Source organism: Lactuca sativa, chromosome 2, assembly GCF_002870075.4.
Source record: "Lactuca sativa cultivar Salinas chromosome 2, Lsat_Salinas_v11, whole genome shotgun sequence".
Classification (NCBI taxonomy): Eukaryota; Viridiplantae; Streptophyta; class Magnoliopsida; order Asterales; family Asteraceae; genus Lactuca; species Lactuca sativa.
The window spans coordinates 204,038,141-204,062,250 of NC_056624.2; the positions used below are offsets into that span (position 1 = coordinate 204,038,141).

Consider the following 24,110-nt stretch of genomic DNA (forward strand, 5'->3'; position numbering starts at 1 on the left):
GGCCGTCTCACATGAACCTAACCATATATATATATATATATATATATATATATATATATATATATATATATATATATATATATATATATATATATATATATACAAGTTTATAACCCGTGAAACCACGGCTACAAAATTAAGTAAACTTTAATAGTTAGAACACAAAATTATTAATCAATTATAATCATTAATTTAAATAAATATGTGAAATTATATCACCTTATAATTTGTATTAATTTTATTTTAATTTTTATTGCATTGTTATTAATTTATTGTAATTAAAGTGAAAATTTTAAAATTTGAAATAGAGAATTAATAGGTTGACAAGTGACATGCATTAATTAAGAGGTTTAATAGGGTGACACATGACAAAAAAAAAAGAATAAAATGTATATTAATTAGGAGGCCTAATATGATGACACATGTCAAAAGGATATTAAAATTATTCTTTTATTAGAATAGGGACATATATATATATATATATATATATATATATATATATATATATATATATATATATATATATATATATATATATAGGTGGGTTCAATTGAGAAAATAAAAAAATGTTGAGAATGGAGGAATCATTCTCAGCCACTCATTTTATTCAAGCATAAAAAGACACGGTGGCAAACTTCTAAATATGAGAACAACCTTCAATCTCAAATACGTATCTGTAGTTCAAACTCATTCATCGTTCATCATCCAAATTTCTTCTCCAACTTTCAACAATCATTCAGATTTCTTCAATTAAACCATCATCAACATCATCCAGTGCTAATCAATCATTGATCTTCGTCAATAATCAACACGATTCAACAGTTAACAACAAAAATTCGTTTTTGGTTCTTTTAATTCAACCTTCAATTGTGTTTGAATACGATCATATATTCAACATCTATGATTAATTATACTCCCAGCGTTATTAGATCAACATCATCGATAATCAACAAAAACCCACTTCATATCATTCATTCAACATCGATTATCAAATAAAACTTGAAAATTAAGGTTAGAAAAATATCAAATCGTTTTTTTTTTTGAAAAATTTCATATAATTCGCTATCAATCTACTCTTTTGTAAGATTTAAATGGTCAAAATATCATGTTTTTAACATTTTTAAAAAAAGTTAAATTGTATGCACTCCAACTGTTTGATGAAATGCATGAACTAAATTACCACGTTATATTCATATATGAATATGTTTTCTCAGTATATGATTATTAAAACAAAAAAACAAATATGCAAGTCTGTATGTTATTCATATGTGAATAACATATAAAAATTATATATATTTGTGAAAATACCTTGTAATATTCATATGTGAATATACTGTGTAATATTCATAAGTGAATATATCATCTAATATTCACAAATGAATATACTATGTAATATTCACATGTGATATATCATGTAATACTATGTAATATTCAGATATGAAAATATTATCTAATATTCATAAGTGAATATACCATCTAATATTCACAAGTGAATATACTATGTAATATTCATAAGTGAATGCATCGTCTAATATTTAAATATGAATATACTATGTTTATTATATGTTATATTCATATATGAATGATACTTAAATTGTAAAAAAATTAATCATAGTTTTTATTCATAACTGAATAACGAATGTACTGTACTAAAAACCTGATTTATTTTTATTCACTTATGAATAACGATAGCTGAAAATATAAAAAAAAAAAAATTTATTTTATCTTAAAACTATATCAATATAGATGTCTATTTGTAGAGAATAAAAAATCATGAATTTTGGTATATTTAAAATCATTTTTTGATAAAAATAGTTTATAAAAATAAAAAAAAAACGAAAAAAACTATGTTTTTGTATATATTAAGGTAATGATTAGCATAGTTTAAGGAAATATGTTATATTGGAAAACAAATGTGCATTCGTTTCCCATTTCCGCCGGTACAATGGAGGATTTTGTGGCAAAAATAAATGATTGGCGGGGAATGATTCCCTCATTCTCAACCTTTTTTTTTCTCAATTGAACTCTCCCCTATATATATATATATATATATATATATATATATATATATATATATATATATATATATATATATATATATATATATATATATATATATATATATATATATACTCCTACCAGTTTGATTAGTATGTTGGAATTTTGAACTCGTTACGTTTAGGTCATGGTTTTATTGTTAGTTTAAGGTTCTTTTCGTTCTGATTCTATAAAAACAAACATTTGTATTAGAAATCTGATGTTGTTTGAGTTGACGAGGCTTACAATTGGTCGAGGGATAAGCAGGCTCTATGGTTTCAACTTACTTGATTGCCATTATCTTTGGAGAAATTTGTGATGGATTTCTAGGCACATATGTATAAGATGGATCCTTAGAGAAAGGATTATTTGTCAATGTTGATTCCTTGGTATTTTGTTTTCATTGACTTTAATATTGAACTAGGTGGGGAACCCCTGCGTTGCAGGGGTCAGATGCAACCCACATATTTAATATCAATATTAAGTGGCAATACATAAATACACGAGTTTGGTTAGATAAAACTTTGTTTGCTGATTTCGCAAGCAATCCATTTCACATGGGCCAAACATTTCGTACGAGCTCATTACACATGGCCCATTTCATATGTTTCCAAGTGCCTACCCTTCACAGAAGGCCCACTACAAAAATGGCAAAACGATATCTTTTTTACCATTTCACATTACACATGGCCCATTTCATTTATTTATTTATTATAACATCCAACTTTCATTTCTTTCTATTACAACATTATACCTTTTAATTTCTTTCTTATTGAGTAAATGTTTTTAAAAAAATACTTACAAAACAAATCTTGTTAGCACATTGTAGTTTGAAATTCTACTCAATCATGGCAACAAAAATTGATTAGTATAAGGATAACATTCCCATAAACATATAGTTTTTCTAATATACAATGTTGTAATATGGAGATATGAAAGTAAAATGCTATAATAGAGAAATAAAAAATATAAGTATATTGATATTTCTTGCATCAAAAGATTAAGAACCACAACAAAAAATTATGTAATGCACCATTTTAAGGAGAATTTTTTTTTGCAAAAGAATAGATTTACAGTCACCCAACATATATGTATCTACCTCTCAAGATTATCTAATACAGTTCATGGAAAGGTTCAACTTCCAATGCAGGAGGTACAACTTACTATAGCAGCAATGCTCTAGTTTTTTACCAATTCTAGTCCCCTCGAAAAAAGCAACTATATTCTTATAAGTTATAAGCCTCACTCCATGTATCTCATGGAAGTGTTGTATTGATCCTATTCAACAAGTTCATCCCAAATATGGAATAAAAGGACAAATCGATCATTTTTTTTTTGCTTTTTCCACAATAAATGGTATGAAAAATACTTAACGCTCATCGTGACTTTGTGGTTGTTTCATTTTCACTACTTCTAGTTTATTTTGTAGCTCCTGAAACATTCCATACAATCTTTCTCGGGTTATTCTTTTACAATGAGAAGGGCATTTTGTCTTTTCACAAATAAAATGATGAGAGACATGTGTACCTTGAGTCTTCCTTCTTGGCAAAGGGTTGGAGCAGTTAATAATGGCAAGTTTCTGCAAATAAATATTTTATTCACAATTCCACAATAAAAATAATAAAACAAATAAATTTGGGGGGGGGGGGGGGGGGGAGGGGGGCTTACTCGCAACGGGTAGGTTCATCTATATCAGCAACTTCAACTTTTGATCCACATGTTAATCTCACCTGTTGAGAAAATATGATATGTTGAAAGGGGCAATTTTTTAATTTTGTAATTAATTAAAAACTATTAAAATATTGAGGTAGGTCAAGGTAAGCTTCTTTGAGGTCCATTTCAGCATTTGTCACCATTTGAGAAGAGCATGACTCTGTATGACTCATCAAAACATTTGAGAAATTTAATACACAAGTTTCAGTGAAAATCCATAAATAAAAAAATAAAAAAACACATACCCTAAAGTAGTTGTGGTATGACCCTCCAGTTGACTGACATCCTAAAAGGGACAAACTTTGTAAACATACCTGAAGTTGTTTAAAAAAAATCCAAATTTAAACAAAGATAAATATAAGCTTTACAATAATAATAAAAAGAGTAAAGTTAATAACTTGTTCTCTTTGATCTCAAAACAGCGACCATATAATGAGTAAAACTCCTTCTTTGGTCCTGTAATGTCAAAGAAAGATAGAATGAAACATGCATGAATCAAGAAAGAAATTTGAAAGTCTGTATTACGAACCAGTGACCAATCAACCAATAGGAACCTGCAATGTAAAGTGATTTCCCGTTTGTTCTGAATGGTTAATTGGAGCCTAAAACCTATAAAATGAATAAAAAAATTGAGAAACATACCAATTCCAGAGTCATAAGTTGCTTACAATCTGTTAACACTGTTAAAATCATTATTTTTTTTATAAAAATAAAAGTATGTAGGGAAATAGAAAGAGACTAACTTGGTTTTAATATCTATAACTACCATTTCGTTAATAGAAATAGCCTTTTTTTTCAGATGTTCCTACATTAAACATTTTTATAAAAAAAACAAGTATTAGCCTTTTGTTGATAAATTTTTTTTATAATATACGGAAATGATGCCCGGGAACTTACAATCTGCCTGTAAGCAACACATTCTAACGTGAACATCCCAAGAACTTCCAATCTTCCTGGATTTAGCCTAATAAAAGTAATGGAAGTCACTAATCTATAATTCATCAAAAATTACAAAGTGCAGATAACATATTTGATTCTAGAATCAACAAATATGCATATGAATGATTATGCTGATGACATACCATGTATGTATGAGGTAATTTGATGTGCAAGAACCCAAATTTCCACATGCAGACAACAAAACCCAAGTAATTTCAGAATTTATACTTAGGGTTTACAACTTACCTGTCAAAAGCTTGTCCAGCAGAACAAAAGAGTTGAAGGAATTAGGGCTGAACAATACCGACACAGCGACACAGGGCTGTTGGCTACCTGATGGTCGTACCTATTTAAACAACAGATGCATTTATACCACCTAAAGCAGTTCTTACACAAGGAAAGCGCACTTGGTCTGGATGATGCGTCTGCCATAGTCAAGAAAAATAAAAGTTCATTCTAAAACCCAAAAGAATGAGTAAGTGATGAAAAGGTATGAATTGGGTTCCGAATTGGGATAGAAGGGTGCCATCAATGGCGTTTCGATGAGGAAAGCGTCTGGTGGCAGCGTTTGAGAAGCAGGCAAAAAGGGGTTAGAAGCTCCAGTTGGCGGTGACTACTGGGTTTTTGTCGGTGGCACAAATCAGGAGTCAGCCCCGTCGTGAGAACCTAAATCGCAGCCCGGTCGATGGCCATCTGCATCGTCACCACTTCAACCTTTAGGATGCGTCGATTTGATACATCGATGGTGGAAGTGTCGAATTCACATACCGACTGTGGAAGCATCAAAGAAATTCGAGGATTTGAAGAGCTTAACGGAACGTATCCGATCCCAGTCCCGTCGTGAGAACGTAAATTGGAGTCCGGTCGATGGTCATCTGCGTCATCTCGTCTGTAGCTTGGTGAAATCCGAATATGAGTGGCGAGAAAGCGGTGGGGGGAAGATAAGGCAGAACCGGTGGGGGGAGACGCGAGAATGACACGTAAATACCCACCGGAACTCCAAAGCACCACAACTGATGTGAGAGGAGGCAGTGGAGGTCAGAATGGAACCAGGGAAAACACACCTGTGCCATCAAATCCATGGCAGCCATTGAAGGCACCGTAGTAGAAGGAGCAAAATCGATAGGTGGGGTGGGGGTGGTTTTAGGGCTTCTAGACGATTTTGATGGGAGAAGAAAATGTTGGATAAGAACAAAGAAACTTACCATGGTCGAGGAGCCAACCAGATGAACAGAACCTTAGTTAGTACCTTGGTTAGACACTATTCCTAAGAAGTGCTCCCCTTTAATATATATATATATATATATATATATATATATATATATATATATATATATATATATATATATATATAAGAATGTTTAATTTTGTGATTGAAACCATTGTTGCATCAAATGGGTTCTTGATGTTCTTGATGCGTAGAGATAAAAAAAGAGATTTTCAATTTTTTTTTAGAAAAACCTTAAAAGGAAAAATCCACATGGACGCCGTATCAATGTCCGGTTGAAAACTTTAGTTGATCTTGTGGACTCTAAGCAACTAGATGACCCGTTCGTTTTGAAGATATTCCCTCTTTAACCCATAAATTAAAATTTTACACCCTTCTCCTGAATATCACTTAACGAAAGAAGAGAACAGAAGTGAAAGGATTTGGAAGGAAAGAAGAGAAGTTTGGGTGCTCCATAGTATTTTTTTTAAGAAAAGAGATGAAGAAAGCAGATTTGGGAGGATTTGTATCGTTCCAAACTTTCCTCCCAAAATGGGCGGAATTGGAGAGGAAGAAAACGGCTGGAAGATAAAAGGGTAGATTATGACGAAAAATACCCTTTAGCCTAACAATAAAAAGATATGCTCCCTGATTCTACTAATCGATCAGCTTCTGCCTCGTCTTCTTTTCTGTTACAAACACCAGGTACCCAATTTCTTCTTCAATTGTTTTTTTTAATTATTATTATTCTTCTTATTCTACCTGATTAGGCTTCTGCCTTATGTTTGTTGCCCAATTTCTTCTTATTTGTGTTACGCATTCTGCCTTCTGTTATGACTTCTGCCAATTTTTTTTAGTTAGACTGTGTATCTGTGTTGGATTATAGCACTAATTAATCCCATCCAATAACAAATCACTCGATGCTATGCAAATATTTAAGGTAAAGTTGGCCTTTTGTGTTGTAATATATACAAGAATGAGTGTAATAATGTCTGTCACATATTTAAAATAATAGCAAAAGCATTGAAACTACAATTGAAATGTTCAAACTGCTTACAAATTTTTTTTTATCAATGGGACCAAAAATTGTAATATTTTGTCCCTCCTAAAAGTTGTAATATTTTGTCCATCTTTTGTTCATAATAGCAGAGAATTTATACCTGTACAAACAGGTAATACCCTTAACTTGAAATGTTCAAACTGCTTACAAGTTTAATGTTAATGTCATTATTGTTTAAGAATTATTACATAGAATGACTGTTTTGCCCCTGGACTACATTCAATAAATAAGAATGACTGTTTTGCCCCTAGATTACATTTAACTTTTATAACAAAAAAAAGTTTATTAATTATTGGTAAATTATATAATTACTGTTTTTTTGAAGCTAATTACATGTTATTTTTATTAGAATGACTGTTTTGCCCCTAGATTACATTTAACTTTTATAACAAAAAAAGTTTATTAATTATAATTAATAAATCAACTCTTTATAATTACATGTTATTTTTATCAATGTTGTTTTAAATTTAACTCAAACTATTTGATCATGTATCAGAAAAAGGGATTAGTTCATATATAGTCCTTATGGATACTCCGGTACTCAACCCTACTCATGTTTTAAGAGCCCGACAATTGCAAGTCGTTAACTTGATTTGCTTGTTGTTGACTTTTATTACACAACGTAATATGGCCAACAAAAAGCGGGTTAGGTTACCCACTAGAAAAGTTATTTTAGAAAGACAAGTTGTACGGGAAGAGTTGCTACACAATCTTTTAGAAGGTGGTCAATGTCGTGACCTTATTCGTATGAGTGAAAATGCTTTTAGGAGATTGTGTGAAATCTTACAAACTGTAGGTGGTCTACGACGTACGCAACGCATGTCCGTTGAGGAACATGTTGCTAGATTTTTGCATATTGTAAGTAATGATTTGCGAACTCGGTTTACCTCGTGGATGTATCGTCGCTCAAGATCAACAACGAGTAGGTGCTTCCATAGAGTATTACGATCGATTATGGCAATAGAAGGTCTTTATATTCAGCAACCTACAGGTGATGTTGTCCCGAGAGAAATTCAAGAAAGTAGGAGATTTTATCCTTTTTTCAAGGATTGTATAGGGGAAATAGATGGAACACATGTTCGTGTCCATGTGCCTAACAGAGATGCCTAGATACCATGGTCGTAAGGGATACCCGACAATAAATGTATTAGCTGCTTGTACATTTGATTTGAAGTTTACGTATGTGTTAACGGGTTGGGAGGGTACTGCATCAGACTCGAGAATAATAAAGAACGCATTTACTAGAGATGATAAACTACTAATTCCATCAGGTAATTTATTAAACCAATGTAGTTTCAATATCTAATATTTTTCAATAATATTGATTAAGCTCTTTATAGGTAGATATTGTTTAGTAGATGTGGGTTTGCCTCATACGGATAAACTAATGGCGCCATATAGAGGTGTTAAATATCATTTAAAAGAGTACTCCATGCGTGGTCCACAAAATTCTAAAGAGTTGTTTAATCTTCGTCATGCTTCCTTACATAACGCCATTGAGCGAGCTTTTGGTGTCCTTAAAAGAAGGTTTCCTATCATTCGAAGTACAACGGAACCATTTTACTCTTGTGAAACACAATCTGCCATATTTTTGGCATGTTGTATTCTACACAACTTTTACTAGATGAAGACCTCGACATAAATCTTGAAGATGAGGTGATGCAGGAGATCTTAAACGGACCACAAGAGCAAGATCGTCGTAATTCAACAGAAACAGATGAGGATAATAGTAGGGTAGATCAACTAAGGAATTCAATTGCAAATGAAATGTGGGCAAATTATTTGGCACATTCAAACAATTAAATTAATATGTAAAACTAGTTTCTTATTGATGCATTTTGTTTTCAATTTCACATTTTATTGAGGATTAGTTTTTGAGATTAATTATGTGTTTTACCCTTCATATTTTTCATTAGTATTATGCTTCGTATTGTGGTCTAACAATGTATGATTCTTTAATTTTTATTCCTATGTGCAAAGTCATCATGAGCAAACAGGAAGCTAGTGGTAGTGAAAAGGAACAGGTTAAATGGTCAGATAAGATGGATTATGCGTACATCAAAGCGATGATTAAACAACAAGAGATAGGCAATAAGGTGAATGGTAGTTTCACACCAACTGCATATGCTCAAATGGTTGAGGAGTTGAACACAGAGCATCAAATGGATATTACCAAAAGTCATTTGAAGAATCGCTACAAAACCTTCAAAAAAACATTTTTCGCAATGGTACGATTTGTTTAGGGGAATTTCATTGAGCGGGTTCGCTTGGAATTCAACTACTCAACTAATAGAAGCGGAGGAAGAAGTATGGGATAATTTAATAAATGTAAGTGTTCCTTTTATGTCTATGTTATTTTTTTTAAATATTTTATGTTATCGTTTGCAATATTAATTATTTTTGTGTTGTTAAAGTCAAAACCTGAGGCTGCGTTGTTAAAGACAAAAAAAGATTGCAAACTTCGATGATATGTTGATATTATTTGCAATGGATAGGGCATCTGGTGCACATGCTGAAACGGTGAAAGAAAGAAATGACCGATTAAATAAAAATGTAAAAATTCAAGTTGAAACAATTAAAGAAGTTGACGACTTGTTAGCTAACAATGAAATTCATTTGGAGAACGAATATGTTGATCTTGATGATGACATTCAGGGTGTTATTCCAACTCCGTTTTCACAAGGGCAGTCTTCAGGTGCAAACAAGTGTAAGAGTAAAAAGAGAAAATTTGAAGAAGAAGAAGATTTTAACTCAAAGATAATGAAATCGGTTGATAATGTGGCTGGTGCTATCAGGGAGAGTAATGTAATATTTGATAGAACTTATCCTCGGGAGTATACAGGGGACGAAATTTATAGAGAATTGGAGTTGGTGGGTTTGGAACCCCATGAATTACCGAGGGCTCTAAATTTTTTGGCAGCAAATCAAGCAAAAACTAGGACATTGTTCAGTTGTCCCCTTCAGATACGGATGGGTGTCCTCAAAGATATGATGGGTGCATGTGATTGAATAACCTTGGGTGATTGTTACTGGATTGATCTTATGTGTTTATGATTTTGTTTTTTTTTTTTTAAAGTTGTTTGTGGTTTTTGTTTTGCATCTTGAAAACAATTGAATAACATGCGGTTTTCCTTGGGTGATTGTTACTAGATTAATTACTCTTTCACGCACACAACAACAACGACAAAAAAAAAATTAAAAAAATAAAAATAAAAAATAACAATAAAATTTTTATGACCATTTAAAGCTATAATAAAAGTTCCTTGAGATATAATGACATTCAATTATATATCTATAGATGTTTATTTAGATTAAACCAGTTTTAATCTGTCATTTTAAATTATTTACACACTTATTTGGCATAATCTTAGTGATTTAGCTCTAAATAGTTCCGAGTTAAGAATCATTCAGAGACTCTAAAAAAATCTGACTCTAAAAAAAACATTTTGTTTAGTTAGGACACTAAATGCTTATGATGGACGGTAAAAATGATCACTTTACAATTTTATTTAAGTGGCATTAACTTTCTAAAAATGCACAATTAAATGTCCTAACACCTCTTAAGAGAGGAACAAAATCCTATATTTCTTAGCATTCAAAATTCTCACTAACAAACCAACATTATGATAGGTGATAATAAGATTACACATATGAAATTTATTCAACAATGATTCAGCGTATAAAGTCAATGCTTTTTTGGGCTGAAGTAGAATTTATCTCTTGGTATATTACAGTTTGGTGGTGTCATATTGAATCCTACAAATCCGTATGTCGATCTTTTATGTCTTTAAAGAAGAGCATTAATTACCCAAAGTTCTTGATGATTAGTTTTATCTTTTTACCTGTATTGCTATCAGGATGCATAATGTTTTACATGTACAATCCAAAAGAAGTTTTTTGGTCAGCACATACATGTCAAAATATTATCTAATTATAATATGAAACACCCTTCCTACGAGTTAGTAGAAAATAAGTAATTATTTAAAAACCATTTTCAAACCTTTAAATTATTTTTGAAATTATTGGTGCAAAGTTCGGTCCCCCAAAGTATTTAAAATCATAGACTGTAATTTTTGTGTGTACGAGAGTGTTCCATTCTAGATCATTCAAGGGTTAATATGAACCTTACATGCATCACCTTCTAAAAGAAGTCATTGGGTGATAAGAGCAAACATGTGGTAACACCAAACAAAACCTTAAATTGAATATTAATGTAAAGATAAATAATACACATCTGAAATGTAAGTTTGATTAATACAGGCTTTGGGGGAAGTATTGGGCTATGTATAGTGGGCTATCAATTATCATATCTGACACCTGAGCTGAGCAATATGATATAAAAATACATATAACCATTTCAATGTGAGATCTCCAACTAATCGGCTATAATAAAACTTGATATAGAAAATATCATCTTAAATTACTTGGCATATTCTAGTTCTAGTTGTTAATACAAAATTGATAAAATCATAAGCTTATATTTTGTTAAAGTTTTTTTCATTTATATGTGATAATTTATAATATATCAGTAATAGTAATAATTTTCTCTAATAGTATTATTATTTTGTTTTGAAATTTTTGTAATTACAATATTGATTTTTTCGTAAAACAACTACTAAAAACGATATGTATTTGAAAAATAACTTGATAACGCTAAATAAGACAGTAAGTAATAATACTTTTATATGTAATAATTAGCTTTGTTTTAAATTGTAACTAAGTATAAAAATGATTATTTGCCTTGAATAGTTTTAGAGTAAATTACGCTTTTTGGTCCCAATGGGTGGCATCATATCTGATTGTGGTGACTGGTGAGGGTTTTGACAAAACGGACGATGAGGAGGGTATATCCAATGTTGCAAAACTCGTTACTCGGTACCTGTTCGGCCGATTACCGAGTAGCGAGTACCCAGGAGTACTCGGGAGTATTTGGATTCGCTAATTCATGTAGAAATATTTTTAGCGAAATTATATATGTCAAAATCATAAGTTAAAATCACAAGTTGATTGAAATATATAACAAATCAGTAAAGGGGTCGATCTGGGAGTACTTGAGATTTTGTAACTCGTCTCGGCATGAGGCCGAGTAGCGAGTACTCGGAGGAGTAATCGGCCAACTCGGCGAGTTTTACAACACTAGGTATATCCATATTTTACTTTCGTATTTTCTATGTCAGCTCAGTATATCTCATTTTCTTCTCATTTGTCGGTTAATTTTCTAATATCAGAAAATGATCACATTTCAATTAACTTCACATTTTTATTTTATTTTTAAATGTATTTTATAAAAATATTATACACTTTTTCTAGAGAATTTGAAATCGTAAATTTTAAAAATTTTATAATAATTATTTTAGGATATATCTAATTTAATAAAAGCTTAAACAGAAAAATATAATATTTTTTAATATTGGCCAATCAAAGAAAAGAGAGGATGCGGGAAAGCTACACTGATAGAAAAATCTTTCATCTAAACCACACCCAAAATATGGTGTTCCAGATAGAGTGAAATGTACACATTAGCAAACCACAATGTATTCTGGAACTTCGTCCAACCTAATGTCCTCGGGATTTAATATTACTTATAAAGCTATTCATTTTGGCTCCATGATCCGTTGTTAACCAAAAAACTACCAATTTACCCTTGTCTTATTCACTTTTTGTTCTTGTGTTTTTCTTTTTTCTATCTTTTTTTTTTCTTTTAATCGTTTTAGATTATTCCTACTACCACCAACTTGCATCCAAATTTGGTGCTCCAGTTAAAAATCCAAATATAAGATGATGGTATCAAATAACTTTGTTTCTTTGGTTTGATCGTTACAAAAACTATATAGTGCGTAACTTCCAAAACACTCAAAACGTATAGATGGTGATTATATCCAAACATTTTCTTTGATTCGCATTGGCTTTCATTTGATCGGCCGATCTCAAACATTCATGTGTCACTTGACCCACAATATTACCAGCAACAGAACATAAAACTAAAACATCATCAATATTCCAGATGTGGTTATAAGGCTAGAGGGTGTGGTGCCACCGAAACCGCACCCCCTCCCCCGCCACATCAGCGTCATGTTATATTTTACCACACAAGTGTGATTTCTTGCCACACCAAGGGAGTGGTGCCACACTTTCAAAAGGCAAAAAAGAAAAAAATATAAATAAATAAATCAATTCATTTATGCCCCCAATGGCCACACCCACCAACAGCCAATCACAAACCACGGTCTTCAAGGACCGCACTGCGGTCTTGGCCGCACCTAACCGTGCCCTGGGGGCGGTGTTCCCTGGCCACGTGTCACCATCGCGGTTCCAAACCGCATCCCACTCCGTGAAGTCTAAAAGATCGGACATATCGTTGGATCCACATCAATTTCTTTTATTATTGAGATTGACTATAATATGAATTTTATTCAACCGAATTTTCCAAACCAAAACATTCAAATTTAATAGGAATATAATTGTTCCATCTAGTTTTTCGTTCCCCAACACAATAGTGTCATTGTCAATCACCTTAGGACACACCCCGAATGGTCAAACTCCAAAACCGATGATCTTTTTGAAACGAATGAATGAATAATTGAAGAATGTCAATAAAAACCGTCAGTTGCTATAACTTATCCCTATCTCCTCGGAAATTATGTCTATAAAAGGTTATTTGTAGTATTTGACTCGATGATGATGCATATGGACTTGACTGTGGAAGCATGCTACAAACACATTGTTATGCAAGTGCAATTATGTAATCAATGAAGCTACATTGCAGCTGGTAGTAGCAAACAAAAAATAAGAATATAAGAGTTCAAAATATATATGAAGCATGAAAGAGTCGTACCATTCAAACCTTTTATTTATTTGTTGAATTTTCTATTAGTAAATTGTCATTTCCTTTATATTATTATTTTTCTTTGTTGTCATCTCAGGAATTTTTAATTATTATCGTGGTTGTCAATATCATGAAAATTGGGGTATTAGAGATGCATCACACTAAATTATGTAATTTGGATGTATTAATATAATGTAAACCAATTTAGGTATATATAAAAAATACTTGCTATAAAACATAAGCTCTTAAATCAAATGAGTGTAAATTCAAATAAATATTAAACAAAACCTTCGTCATAGTAGCTAGCTATCTGACACGTGGTAGTTGAATGGCCACGAATTTTTATGTTTATAAAACAGTCGTTAGATGATTGGCTGGGTTAGCAGAAGAAAAATACTCTTTACCAACTCTAAACACTGATTGGCTAGTGGAATCCAGGTGTCACAAGTTTAGTGGTTGGATCAATGAAAAGGGCAATGGACGGTGGTGGGTGACACTGACAGTGATGTCCAATTCTATTTGTTATTTCAATATTTTGTTTTTAGATTTTAAGACAAATGTTTACAAGAAAATTTGCATTTATAGAACACAATCACACATAATATTATTCCTAGAGATATTACAACAAAGTAATACAATTAAAATTAATATACGGAAACGATTAAGAGTTCTACTGAGAAATATGAGTAAATAATTCTTATTCAGTTTAAGTTTAAAGGATTTTACTTATGAAAGGTAGTTAAAGTTCAATGATCAAAATAGATAAATAAGTTTAATCATAAATAAGTTTAATTAATTTGTGTTTACAAAAGATTCGTCAATTTTATTTTTCGGAATAGACGTTTAATGTACTCAAACAGTGTTTAAAAGTGTATGTTGAAAAAAATATATCCACTCCAATTAATTTAGCAATTAACATTTAACATTACATATTTTTTAATCAATAAATTAATCATGTATTAAATAGCCATTTTATATTATTTTACAGAAATGTCAACATTTCATAACAATTGTTTACCACTTCGGATGAAATAATAATTTTGTTACATTAAATTATTACAAAATATGAAGCATTAACAATAAAACCTATTGTTTTACACATCACTCCTTTCATTATCTCCAACTAATCCATTTCTCGGTATAAATACAACCAATTTCTTTTCAATTCTACTCATCATCCATCTATCTTTTCTCTCGCTTTCACACACACATAGTTCTCAAAAAGAACATGGGCAAAGACGTTGAAGTTGGTGGTCATGACTACAGCGCAAAAGATTACGAGGACCCTCCACCGGCTGCCTTTATTGACACCGAGGAACTCACGAAATGGTCTTTTTACAGAGCCATCATTGCTGAGTTCATAGCCACCCTTTTGTTCCTTTACATCACCGTCTTGACTGTCATCGGCTACAAGTCTCAAACCGATCCCGCCCACAGCTCCGACCAGTGCGGTGGCGTAGGAATACTAGGCATCGCTTGGGCCTTCGGTGGCATGATCTTCGTCCTCGTTTACTGCACCGCCGGCATCTCCGGTAACTTTTCTTTCCTATGATCAATTTGTTTCACTTCGTACTTTGATAATTAGTAGATGGATTTTGACGATGATTTGATAAAACTTCCAGGAGGACACATTAACCCTGCGGTTACGTTTGGGTTGTTCTTGGCTAGGAAGGTGACACTCCCGAGGGCAGTGATGTACATCGTTGCTCAATGCTTGGGGGCTATCTGCGGTTGTGGTCTTGTTAAGGCTTTCCAGAAGACTTACTATAATACTTATGGTGGCGGCGCCAACGAGCTCGCCGACGGTTACAGTAAAGGCACTGGCTTGGGTGCTGAGATCATCGGGACATTTGTTCTTGTATACACCGTCTTCTCCGCCACTGATCCCAAGAGAAATGCACGCGATTCCCATGTCCCTGTAAGTACTTACTCTGCAATATCAGAACTTTCAAGATTCTTCTTTTCTCTTCTTTCTTTTGACATAGTTTTTTTTTTGGATGAATTAATGAAAGGTGTTGGCACCTCTTCCTATTGGATTTGCTGTGTTCATGGTTCACTTGGCAACAATCCCAATCACCGGCACCGGAATCAACCCTGCTCGTAGTTTTGGCGCTGCCGTCATGTATGGAAAAGATAAGGCATGGGATGATCAAGTAAGTTATAGTCATATTATTCATCCTTTAAGTTCTTTAATTTGGACCTTCTTGATAGTTCATTTTTACTCCACCATGTAAGTGTACTCACGGATTGAGGTGTGTCTTGTGTGTACAGTGGATATTCTGGGTGGGACCGATGATTGGAGCCGCCATCGCCGCCTTCTACCACCAGTATGTGTTGAGAGCAGCGGCAGTGAAAGCTCTAGGATCCTTTAGAAGCAATGCTTAATTAAGCCATGCACGATTGAGTAGTCTCCACTCTCCATTGTTCTTCGGAAGAAATTGTACAAATTAATTTTCCATTTGGCTAAAGGTTCTCTCCGTCAAATGTGTGTGATCTTTAAGGCGTCTTGGTTTTTTAAATTTGCCCAAAGGGTTCTGCTGTTAATTTTTAGTCCCTTTCTTTTCTTTTAGTAATCCAGTCTCTCTTGTTTGATGTAATCGGTGAACAGGTGCCTTTCCAGCCTATATAATAAAATCTTACTTTTGTTTGAACTTTAGTCGCTTCCAAATTTTTAGGGATAACATAAGACCATTTCAAATGTTAGTTGTTTTAATGGTTTTTATTAATTGAAGGGCATTGATTCTTCCATCGAAGAATTTTATTAATCCACTAAAATTTTGAGTCTGATGACAATTATACCCATATTTATGACAAAACTGCAAATTTGGTCCTTGTGGGTTGTAAAAAACTTTGGATAGGGTCCAAAAAGTTTTCGACTTGCATGGAAGGTCCAAAATCAAAACTTTTCCATGAATTTGGTCCCAAAATTAGAAGATTCCTGTGGTTTTGGTCCTTGGAAGACCTAAAATGACGGTTTTGCCCTTCTAATTTCTTTTTTACATTATTTTTAGAATTTATAATGTTTTTATAATTAAAAAAGAAAAAGAAATTAAAAAAAAATATACAGCCCACCATACCGTCTCTCTTCTCACACACACTCTCTCTCTCTCTCCCTCTCTCTCTCTCTCTCTCTCTCTCTCTCCTTCTTCTTCTTCTTCTTCTTCTTCTTCTTTAAAACCTGCAACAAAACACAATTCCACTTGAATATTGAGTGTAAGCTTCATTGCACCCCACTATTCCTCTCTCCTATTTTCTTCGTCGGAAAACCCAAATAAAAAAAAGACCCAACAGGGACTACCACCTCTAACCTACAACTATATCAAAAACACCCACCATTACATATTCAAAATCAATCTCCAAATGTTCCAGGGACATTGGTTTTATGTTTCAATCCATCGGTTTTGCATTCATGAATGTAATCCTACAGAAACCCAACTCAGTTTAACACCAATCGATTCAATCATGCTTACATCTACACACCACAGTCAGGGATTCCACCTGATAAAAATGCCTAAAAGCTCATGGGTTTTAAGAATATGCATCATGAAGTGGGTGATTCCAATGTTTATAAAATCTAATCATCTGTTCTTCATCAGTAATATGCATAAAGAAAACTACCAATTCCTCATTAATAAACACGAATTACTCAAATTGAACAAAAAATGTAGAAATTGAAACTCACAAAGTCTTTGAGATAATGAATGGATCCCAGAAAATCTCTTCACCAGAAAAGCTACACCCACCCACATAATAATAAACACCAATTGTAGAAATTGAAAATCAAAATTCTAAGCTAACCTAGAAATTTTCAGAAAACACAAAATCAAATCTAAAATGGAACCTTAGAAGATTTCGATGGCTGGGGGAAAGATATTAGTAGGCTGTCATAAGTTAACACGTTTCAAGATCTCGAATTTGCTATCGGATTCACCGTTGTCGTATCGAGGTTTTGGTCTAGATGGCAGGCTTCAAGCTCCAAAACTAAAACCCATAGGCTCGAGAAGAATAAGGGGGAATGGAGGCAGTCTGAGGTAAGAAACTTACCGACGAGAAGGGTCGACGAGTATTGTAGGGCATCTTGACGGGAAAGGAAGGTGATAGCTATGGAAACGAATTAATCATGGAAGTCTTTTTGATGAGAGAGAGAGAGAGAGAGAGAGATATGTGGGGTGGGTATTGTTTGGTCTTCATGCCTGTTTCTTTTTTTTTCTTTTATATTAAAACAATCAAAATAAACAAAGAAAATGTAAAAAAGAAATAATAAGGGCAAAATAGTCTTTTCATATTTATTTGGACCAAATTCACGGAAAAGTTTTGATTTTGGACCTTCTATGCAAGTCGAAAACTTTTTGGACCCTATCCAAAGTTTTTTGCAAACCACAAGGACTAAATTTGCAGTTTTGTCCATATTTATATATATGGTGAATTTTAATGCTTCTTCCCTTTCTCCAATTGTTTTGTTCTTTTGTTGTTTCACTTCCATTTTTTTTACGATTAGTCACGTTTTAATATTTATTTTTTCTTTGGGCAATCTTTATATATATTAAAAGAGAAACTTGATGACATCACCTTTAACAATCATGACCATTCATTGTGGTTTCTTGATTAATTTCAACCCTTAGATCATTCCCAACGTGATGTCATCTTAAAAAAAAACAATTCATAACACACGTACGCGTCTCCTTAATGATATTCAAAGTTTTCAATTCCATTCCTAACCTAAAATCACATAAACTTTAACCCTACTTTCGGCTCCATCGTTGCAACATGACACCGACCATGCCTTCTCTACTGACGAACTCTATCATTGTTTGGAATTCTATTATTTATCGATTCAACTTGTACAACATCGGTCTATTTGTTTCACAATCTAGAAATTCTACTAAAAGCCATAGCCCCAACCTGCTCACTGCCGTTGTAACCACCATCCGCCGCTTTCATCATTTTCGGAGAACCACACTAGTAGGGTTCATATTTTTTGTGAGTTTTTGTGGAACTCACCATCATCACGTAGTTGTTGGATTTGGTTTAGAAATCACATGAGGTAACTTCTAAACCCGTTCTCTACCTTTTTTCATACTTTCTCTACTCTCCTATTTAATTCTCGTATACTTTTCTTGTTAATTCTTTCTTCATCTCTTATTTTTTGTTTTCGATTTATATGTTTCCGACCGATTTTGTTTTTTAGGGTTTGGTGCATTTCATGTGATACGTTAATTTTCCTTCAATTTTGTTATGATAATGCAAGCTACAATTGGTCTCATGCAAAGCATGTTGAAAATTGATTTGGAAAGGTAACTTGTATTATAAAATGCATTCGATCACTTAATAAGCATATCTTTACAGTGAAATTTCAGATGCTTGATTTCAAACAATCAAAAATTGTATCTTTTAATTATTATTTTTTCATGGAAAATGGTTTTATGAAATCACAACTTCGGGTTGACTGTGTATAAAATTTTGTATATTCTTTTGTAAATAATGTGATTAACTTAAAGTGTATTCTTTATTATTTTGAAATTCACAGCTCCAATTTGAAAACATAATATAATTTCGTTTAATGTATGTGATGATAGGTGTTAGAAAAACCACATAATTATGGCAATATCATCAAATTGAAAGCAATTCTCTAACCTAGAAGGTTATGTTTCTCTTAGATTTTGCTTATTTTCCAAAATTATAATAATAAATGATGGACATTATTTTATATGATTTTAAAGGGTATGATGTTGACTCTCCTCTTTATTCAATTTTAATTGCTTTAATGACATATTTTTTGTTTATTAGATGTAGATGATGGAAACAACCAATATATATTTGATTCGTTCTAAATTGATGATGCTTTCCTTTGGGAAATAACATAATATGGCCTTCATATCTAATCAGGGATTTAAACTTTTCAAAACATTGGCAATATATATTTGATTTCGTTTTCAATCGATTCCCTTCAAATTTGATGTGTAGTTTTGAATTTCCCCCTTTTTGTAATAAATGGAATTGGTTATCCTAACTTTGTTTTATTGATATTGTCTTTTCATCCACAAAAAAAGAAGAATCAAGTTTCGTTTTTAAATTGTCAGTTTAATAGTTAAACTTCATTTTCTGTTTGAAATTTCTTTATTTCCTACCAAGAGGTTTACTTATTTTCAGCCTGATACCCCATTTTCTATTTGAATTCTATGTTTTCTGATATGCAGATGTCTAGAAAGTTTTCAGCTTTAAAGAAAGCTCTATTATCTGTATCTAGTTGTCTTGAAGAAAATCCAAGGGCAAATGCAGCCAGCACTGGTAGTAAGTGGCAGTAACAAGCCCATACGGATGATCCCTCAACCTCATGGATATGGTATTAATAATACTTTTTCCTTTCTTAAACAACTTCACTCATACATTTGCTTTTCAATAATCCATAATAACTATATCTCATGATTAATGATCATTATTATCTGTTTAAGGTCCTGAAGGTATCGGGAACCTACACCACCACAAAATACCCATACCCATGGAAGAGGAAGTGGTATTTAGATTATTATGTCAATTTGACAAAGTTGGCAGCTTGATAAGCAAATGTGAGAGGTTCGTTGTAATATTTACATGAGAGGCATGTTAGAATTAATTTCAAAAAGCTACTTATTTTATTTTTTCTTATTAGTAATTAATTTATTGGGATTTGACATAGTTGGGATCACATAATTTTGCCTTTATGGGCCATTTTTATGATGAAAATCAGAGGGCATTCATGTCTTTTTTCCATAAATAAAAAGTAGAGAGCGAGTACTCATCCTACCTTTTTAGGTGAAGAAAAAATTATAATTTTTGTCTCATTGACAGTAGTCTTAGTCGTAAAATGCAATATAACATGTACTGTCTTGTCAAGTCATTTGTATTATGGACTAGGTGTGAGACCCATATATTACATGAGTTTATTTAAAAAAAAATTAAATATGCAATTTTAACAATTTGAAAAGTTTGAATTTATAAGAAAATGAGAAAAAATTTGAATTATTAAAATTAATGAGGCTTTAATGTATTGAATACATTACATATATAAACCCTTTCTAATAAATACCTTACGTATATATTACCTTACATATTAAATGTGAAATTTTAATTTAATAAAATGAAAAATACAATAAAATGACAAGTGGAAAATAGAAAATTCAAAAATTCTAGAAAATGTCATGTGTCCAAATGAAGAAGAAGAAAACATGTGACAAAAAGTTATTTATTTATTAGGGAGAAAATTTAAATGATTTAGTTGAGATTGAATTAACTTATATTTTTCTTTTACAGGAAACATTGAAACCTATAATCATCAATTTCATGCTCCAAAATTTTTACCAAATATATATTTGGCTTTTTATATAATTAATTTGAAATTTTGTCAGAACCACTTACAACCTTTGCCATATGTGACCACATTAGTCTGTCTAGCAATATTTTGTGACGATGTGTGGAACTTTCCATTTGTTTTAGCTTATATATATATATATATATATATATATATATATATATATATATATATATATATATATATATATATATATATATATTAAATTGTCACTTAATTGTAGTTTGTTTCTTTCAAGCAAATAACGTTGGCAGTGACATTATTGAAATTGTAGGTTTATATGTTGTTATGTAATGCTCTTACAACATCTGAAGTTGGGCATACCTTCACATCCTTTGGTACATTGGAGGTATGCTTACTATTTTTGAAACCTTGGGATGCATGTATTGACTACTCCTCCTTATAAATAGGTAAATTAAGTTCATGAACTTTGAATTTTTGTTGTTATTCTTTTAAATGACAATATATTGCTTTTTTCTATTATGAGTAGAAAAATAAGGTTTCTCTATTGATGACATTTTCCCTTCTCTAAGGGGCTTCCATTGGATCCTTGGTTGAGTGTATAAAGTTCTTGCTCAGCTGTCTGAACAAAGTAAGTCACTTTGTTTTGCATATTTTTTGACCCCAACACATTGTTGGTTCTGGTTTGCTATACTACACTATACAAAATTTTATTTAATAGCTAGAAAATGTAAGTTGGTTGCTTATATGGGTAAAATATAAAGTTATGTGCCTTAAATGGTAGAAAGAGGTAAGCATGGTGCTATATAGGTATGAAATCAGTGAAAAAAAAGGATTAGGGTTCATCCATCTTAATAAGAGGAACATTGATTTAAAAGAAATCCATTTATTTACATCATTAAAAGACTTTATTACTGATTGGTTATGGGACTTAGTGGAAATCGTAGTTTCAGAGGTGTCTTTATTTACATAAATTAGCTATGTTTCTTGACTGTATGATTTTTTGATTCAGGAACATTGAACCTTTTTTATATCGTTAACCTCTTCAAGTGGATTCTTATATGAAAGGAACCAAGACCACTCATTTTGCTGATTCCAACAGTTGTACTGATAGTTGAGCTCCAAAGGTTATGAGTATTATCCCACATCTAAGTGAGGTACTACATTTTTCATATATTCACTTTTTTTCATCCTTTCTTTTATGAAATATACTTAACAACTCCTATTTTGCATTCTTGCAACAACATTAACTATGTTTTTTTTTATTGGTGTTCATGCTCTCTAATTTCAAATAAAGTTCTTAACTTAATATTTTATGGCACTTAGTTTACAAGATACAAAAATACGTTAACACTCTGATCTAAGATATTTAGCTTACTTTAATTATTTTTTGAAACAAACAAATTATAGCATTTCACTTTCAATTATTTTTTGCAAACTAACCAATTATAGCATTACTTTCAATTGTTTGAAAAACTAACAAACTCTAGCATTTCATTTCAATTAAAAAAAAAACTAAACGGTTATAGCATTGTACTTTCATTTTTCTTGAAAAAGTAACCGGTTATAGCATTTCCCTTTCATTTAAAAAAAAACTAACCAATTATGGCATTGCACGTTCAACTTTTTTGAATAACTAATTGGTTATAGCATTGGACTTTCAATTGTTTTGAAAAACAAACTGATAATAGCATCTCACATTCAGAAGTACATAGGTTGTGAAATTTTGTTAACTTCATATATGGGTAATAGATTTAAGGGTCTTTAATGAAATTTGTTTCATATCGAATAGATCAGGGTCAGTTGCTTATTTGATTTGATTCTTTACTTTTTAATTCATATATCAATTGGAATGTTGTGTTACTGGCAACAAAACTTGTAAGACCTGATTCCACATCTCTAATGGATGATTGGGCTTTAATATTGTCACACAACGATCCTATACACTATACAGTGACTAAATTATATTTATTTCTTTTATGTATTAAAGTAATCACAAATATTTTTGTCATTGCATGGTTTAAACAACTCTTAGAACTTGAAGAACGAGCAATCTCACCACGAAAATGGAACTCATGAAACCCTATTTTATTTTGTTGTTGATGTGATCTATACACATACAAGAGATTGTTTAACTTTTGGTGTTAACATAACCTAAATGGTCAATTTTAGAGCATCTTGCTGTAAATAAATTGATAGAATGGTTTTAACTTTATGTTTTTGTATGTTAATAAACCGACATTGCTTTTTATTGCATTCAATGTTTATTAATAACATAGTAAAGTACATATTTGGTCTTGATATTACTAATTTTTCAAGCCTTAAATTTGAGCTACTCTTTGAAAGAATCAGAATGGTTTAATATTGATAATATGGTCGATTCAAGTGGAGGATTTCAATAGGGGTTATATATTTGTCACACCCCCGAACCAGACGGCGGAAACGTCCGGGGGCTGTTGTGACTCAATTGAATACCGTCATAATGAATATACATGAAACATAACATAATTCGTCACCAACATTTAAATATCACAACTGATGGTGTTTACATCCATTACACTGTCTCAAAATATTACATGCCCAAAAATAAATTGTTCATTGTTAATTAAACAACCGCAAAACATCATAGAGTACAATCCTTTCTTCACTTTATCTGTTACCTGAGAATACAAGTATTTTGAAAAACGTCAACATATGAAATGTTGGTGAGTTCATAAGTAATGTTTGAAATCCAACGTTTTGTATTGTTTGAAAATCACCAAAAAAATCCGATATTTTCTGAAAAGAGCTTAGTATAAAAAGTGTGAAGATCCATAAGTATGCTTGTTTGTTTCTATAAATGTAAGAATACGATTTGTAAAACTCGGTATATAGTTCAAAAAGTATTAATTGAAACCCTAGGAAAACCCGACGTTTTCCTATCGCTTTATTTTAAATAGTTCATGTGTTGGTACTTCGTTACGACAGGTGTATGCATTGAGCTCCGGAGACCTTGGATTAACAGTGGGTTGTGAATTGT

General features: G+C 31.9%; 2 protein-coding genes, 1 long non-coding RNA gene and 1 pseudogene across 3 annotated transcripts; 3 read left to right on the top strand and 1 right to left on the bottom strand.

Moving 5' to 3' along the window:
* Nucleotides 1-3,694: 3,694 nt before the first annotated feature.
* LOC111916233 (uncharacterized) lies at nt 3,695-4,432 on the bottom strand. The gene is made up of 3 exons (XR_008230039.1): nt 4,393-4,432; nt 4,149-4,206; nt 3,695-4,064 (listed from the first exon to the last, which is right to left on the bottom strand). It is a non-coding gene; the product is annotated as an uncharacterized LOC111916233 (long non-coding RNA).
* A 3,151-nt stretch (nt 4,433-7,583) lies between these two features.
* On the top strand, nt 7,584-8,759 carry LOC111916207 (uncharacterized). Its single transcript, XM_023911832.2, has 4 exons — nt 7,584-8,033; nt 8,131-8,227; nt 8,297-8,500; nt 8,581-8,759. The coding sequence occupies exons 1-4, from the start codon at nt 7,584-7,586 to the stop codon at nt 8,757-8,759; spliced, it is 930 nt and encodes a 309-aa protein (XP_023767600.2).
* Nucleotides 8,760-8,941: 182 nt separating this feature from the next.
* Nucleotides 8,942-10,041, top strand: LOC111916208 (uncharacterized protein At2g29880-like; annotated as a pseudogene).
* Nucleotides 10,042-14,948: 4,907 nt separating this feature from the next.
* LOC111916389 (aquaporin PIP2-4) lies at nt 14,949-16,433 on the top strand. The gene is made up of 4 exons (XM_023912058.3): nt 14,949-15,314; nt 15,405-15,700; nt 15,795-15,935; nt 16,054-16,433. Exons 1-4 carry the CDS (start codon nt 15,011-15,013, stop codon nt 16,165-16,167), a joined length of 855 nt encoding a protein of 284 aa, XP_023767826.1. The 5' UTR covers nt 14,949-15,010; the 3' UTR covers nt 16,168-16,433.
* Nucleotides 16,434-24,110: the final 7,677 nt, after the last annotated feature.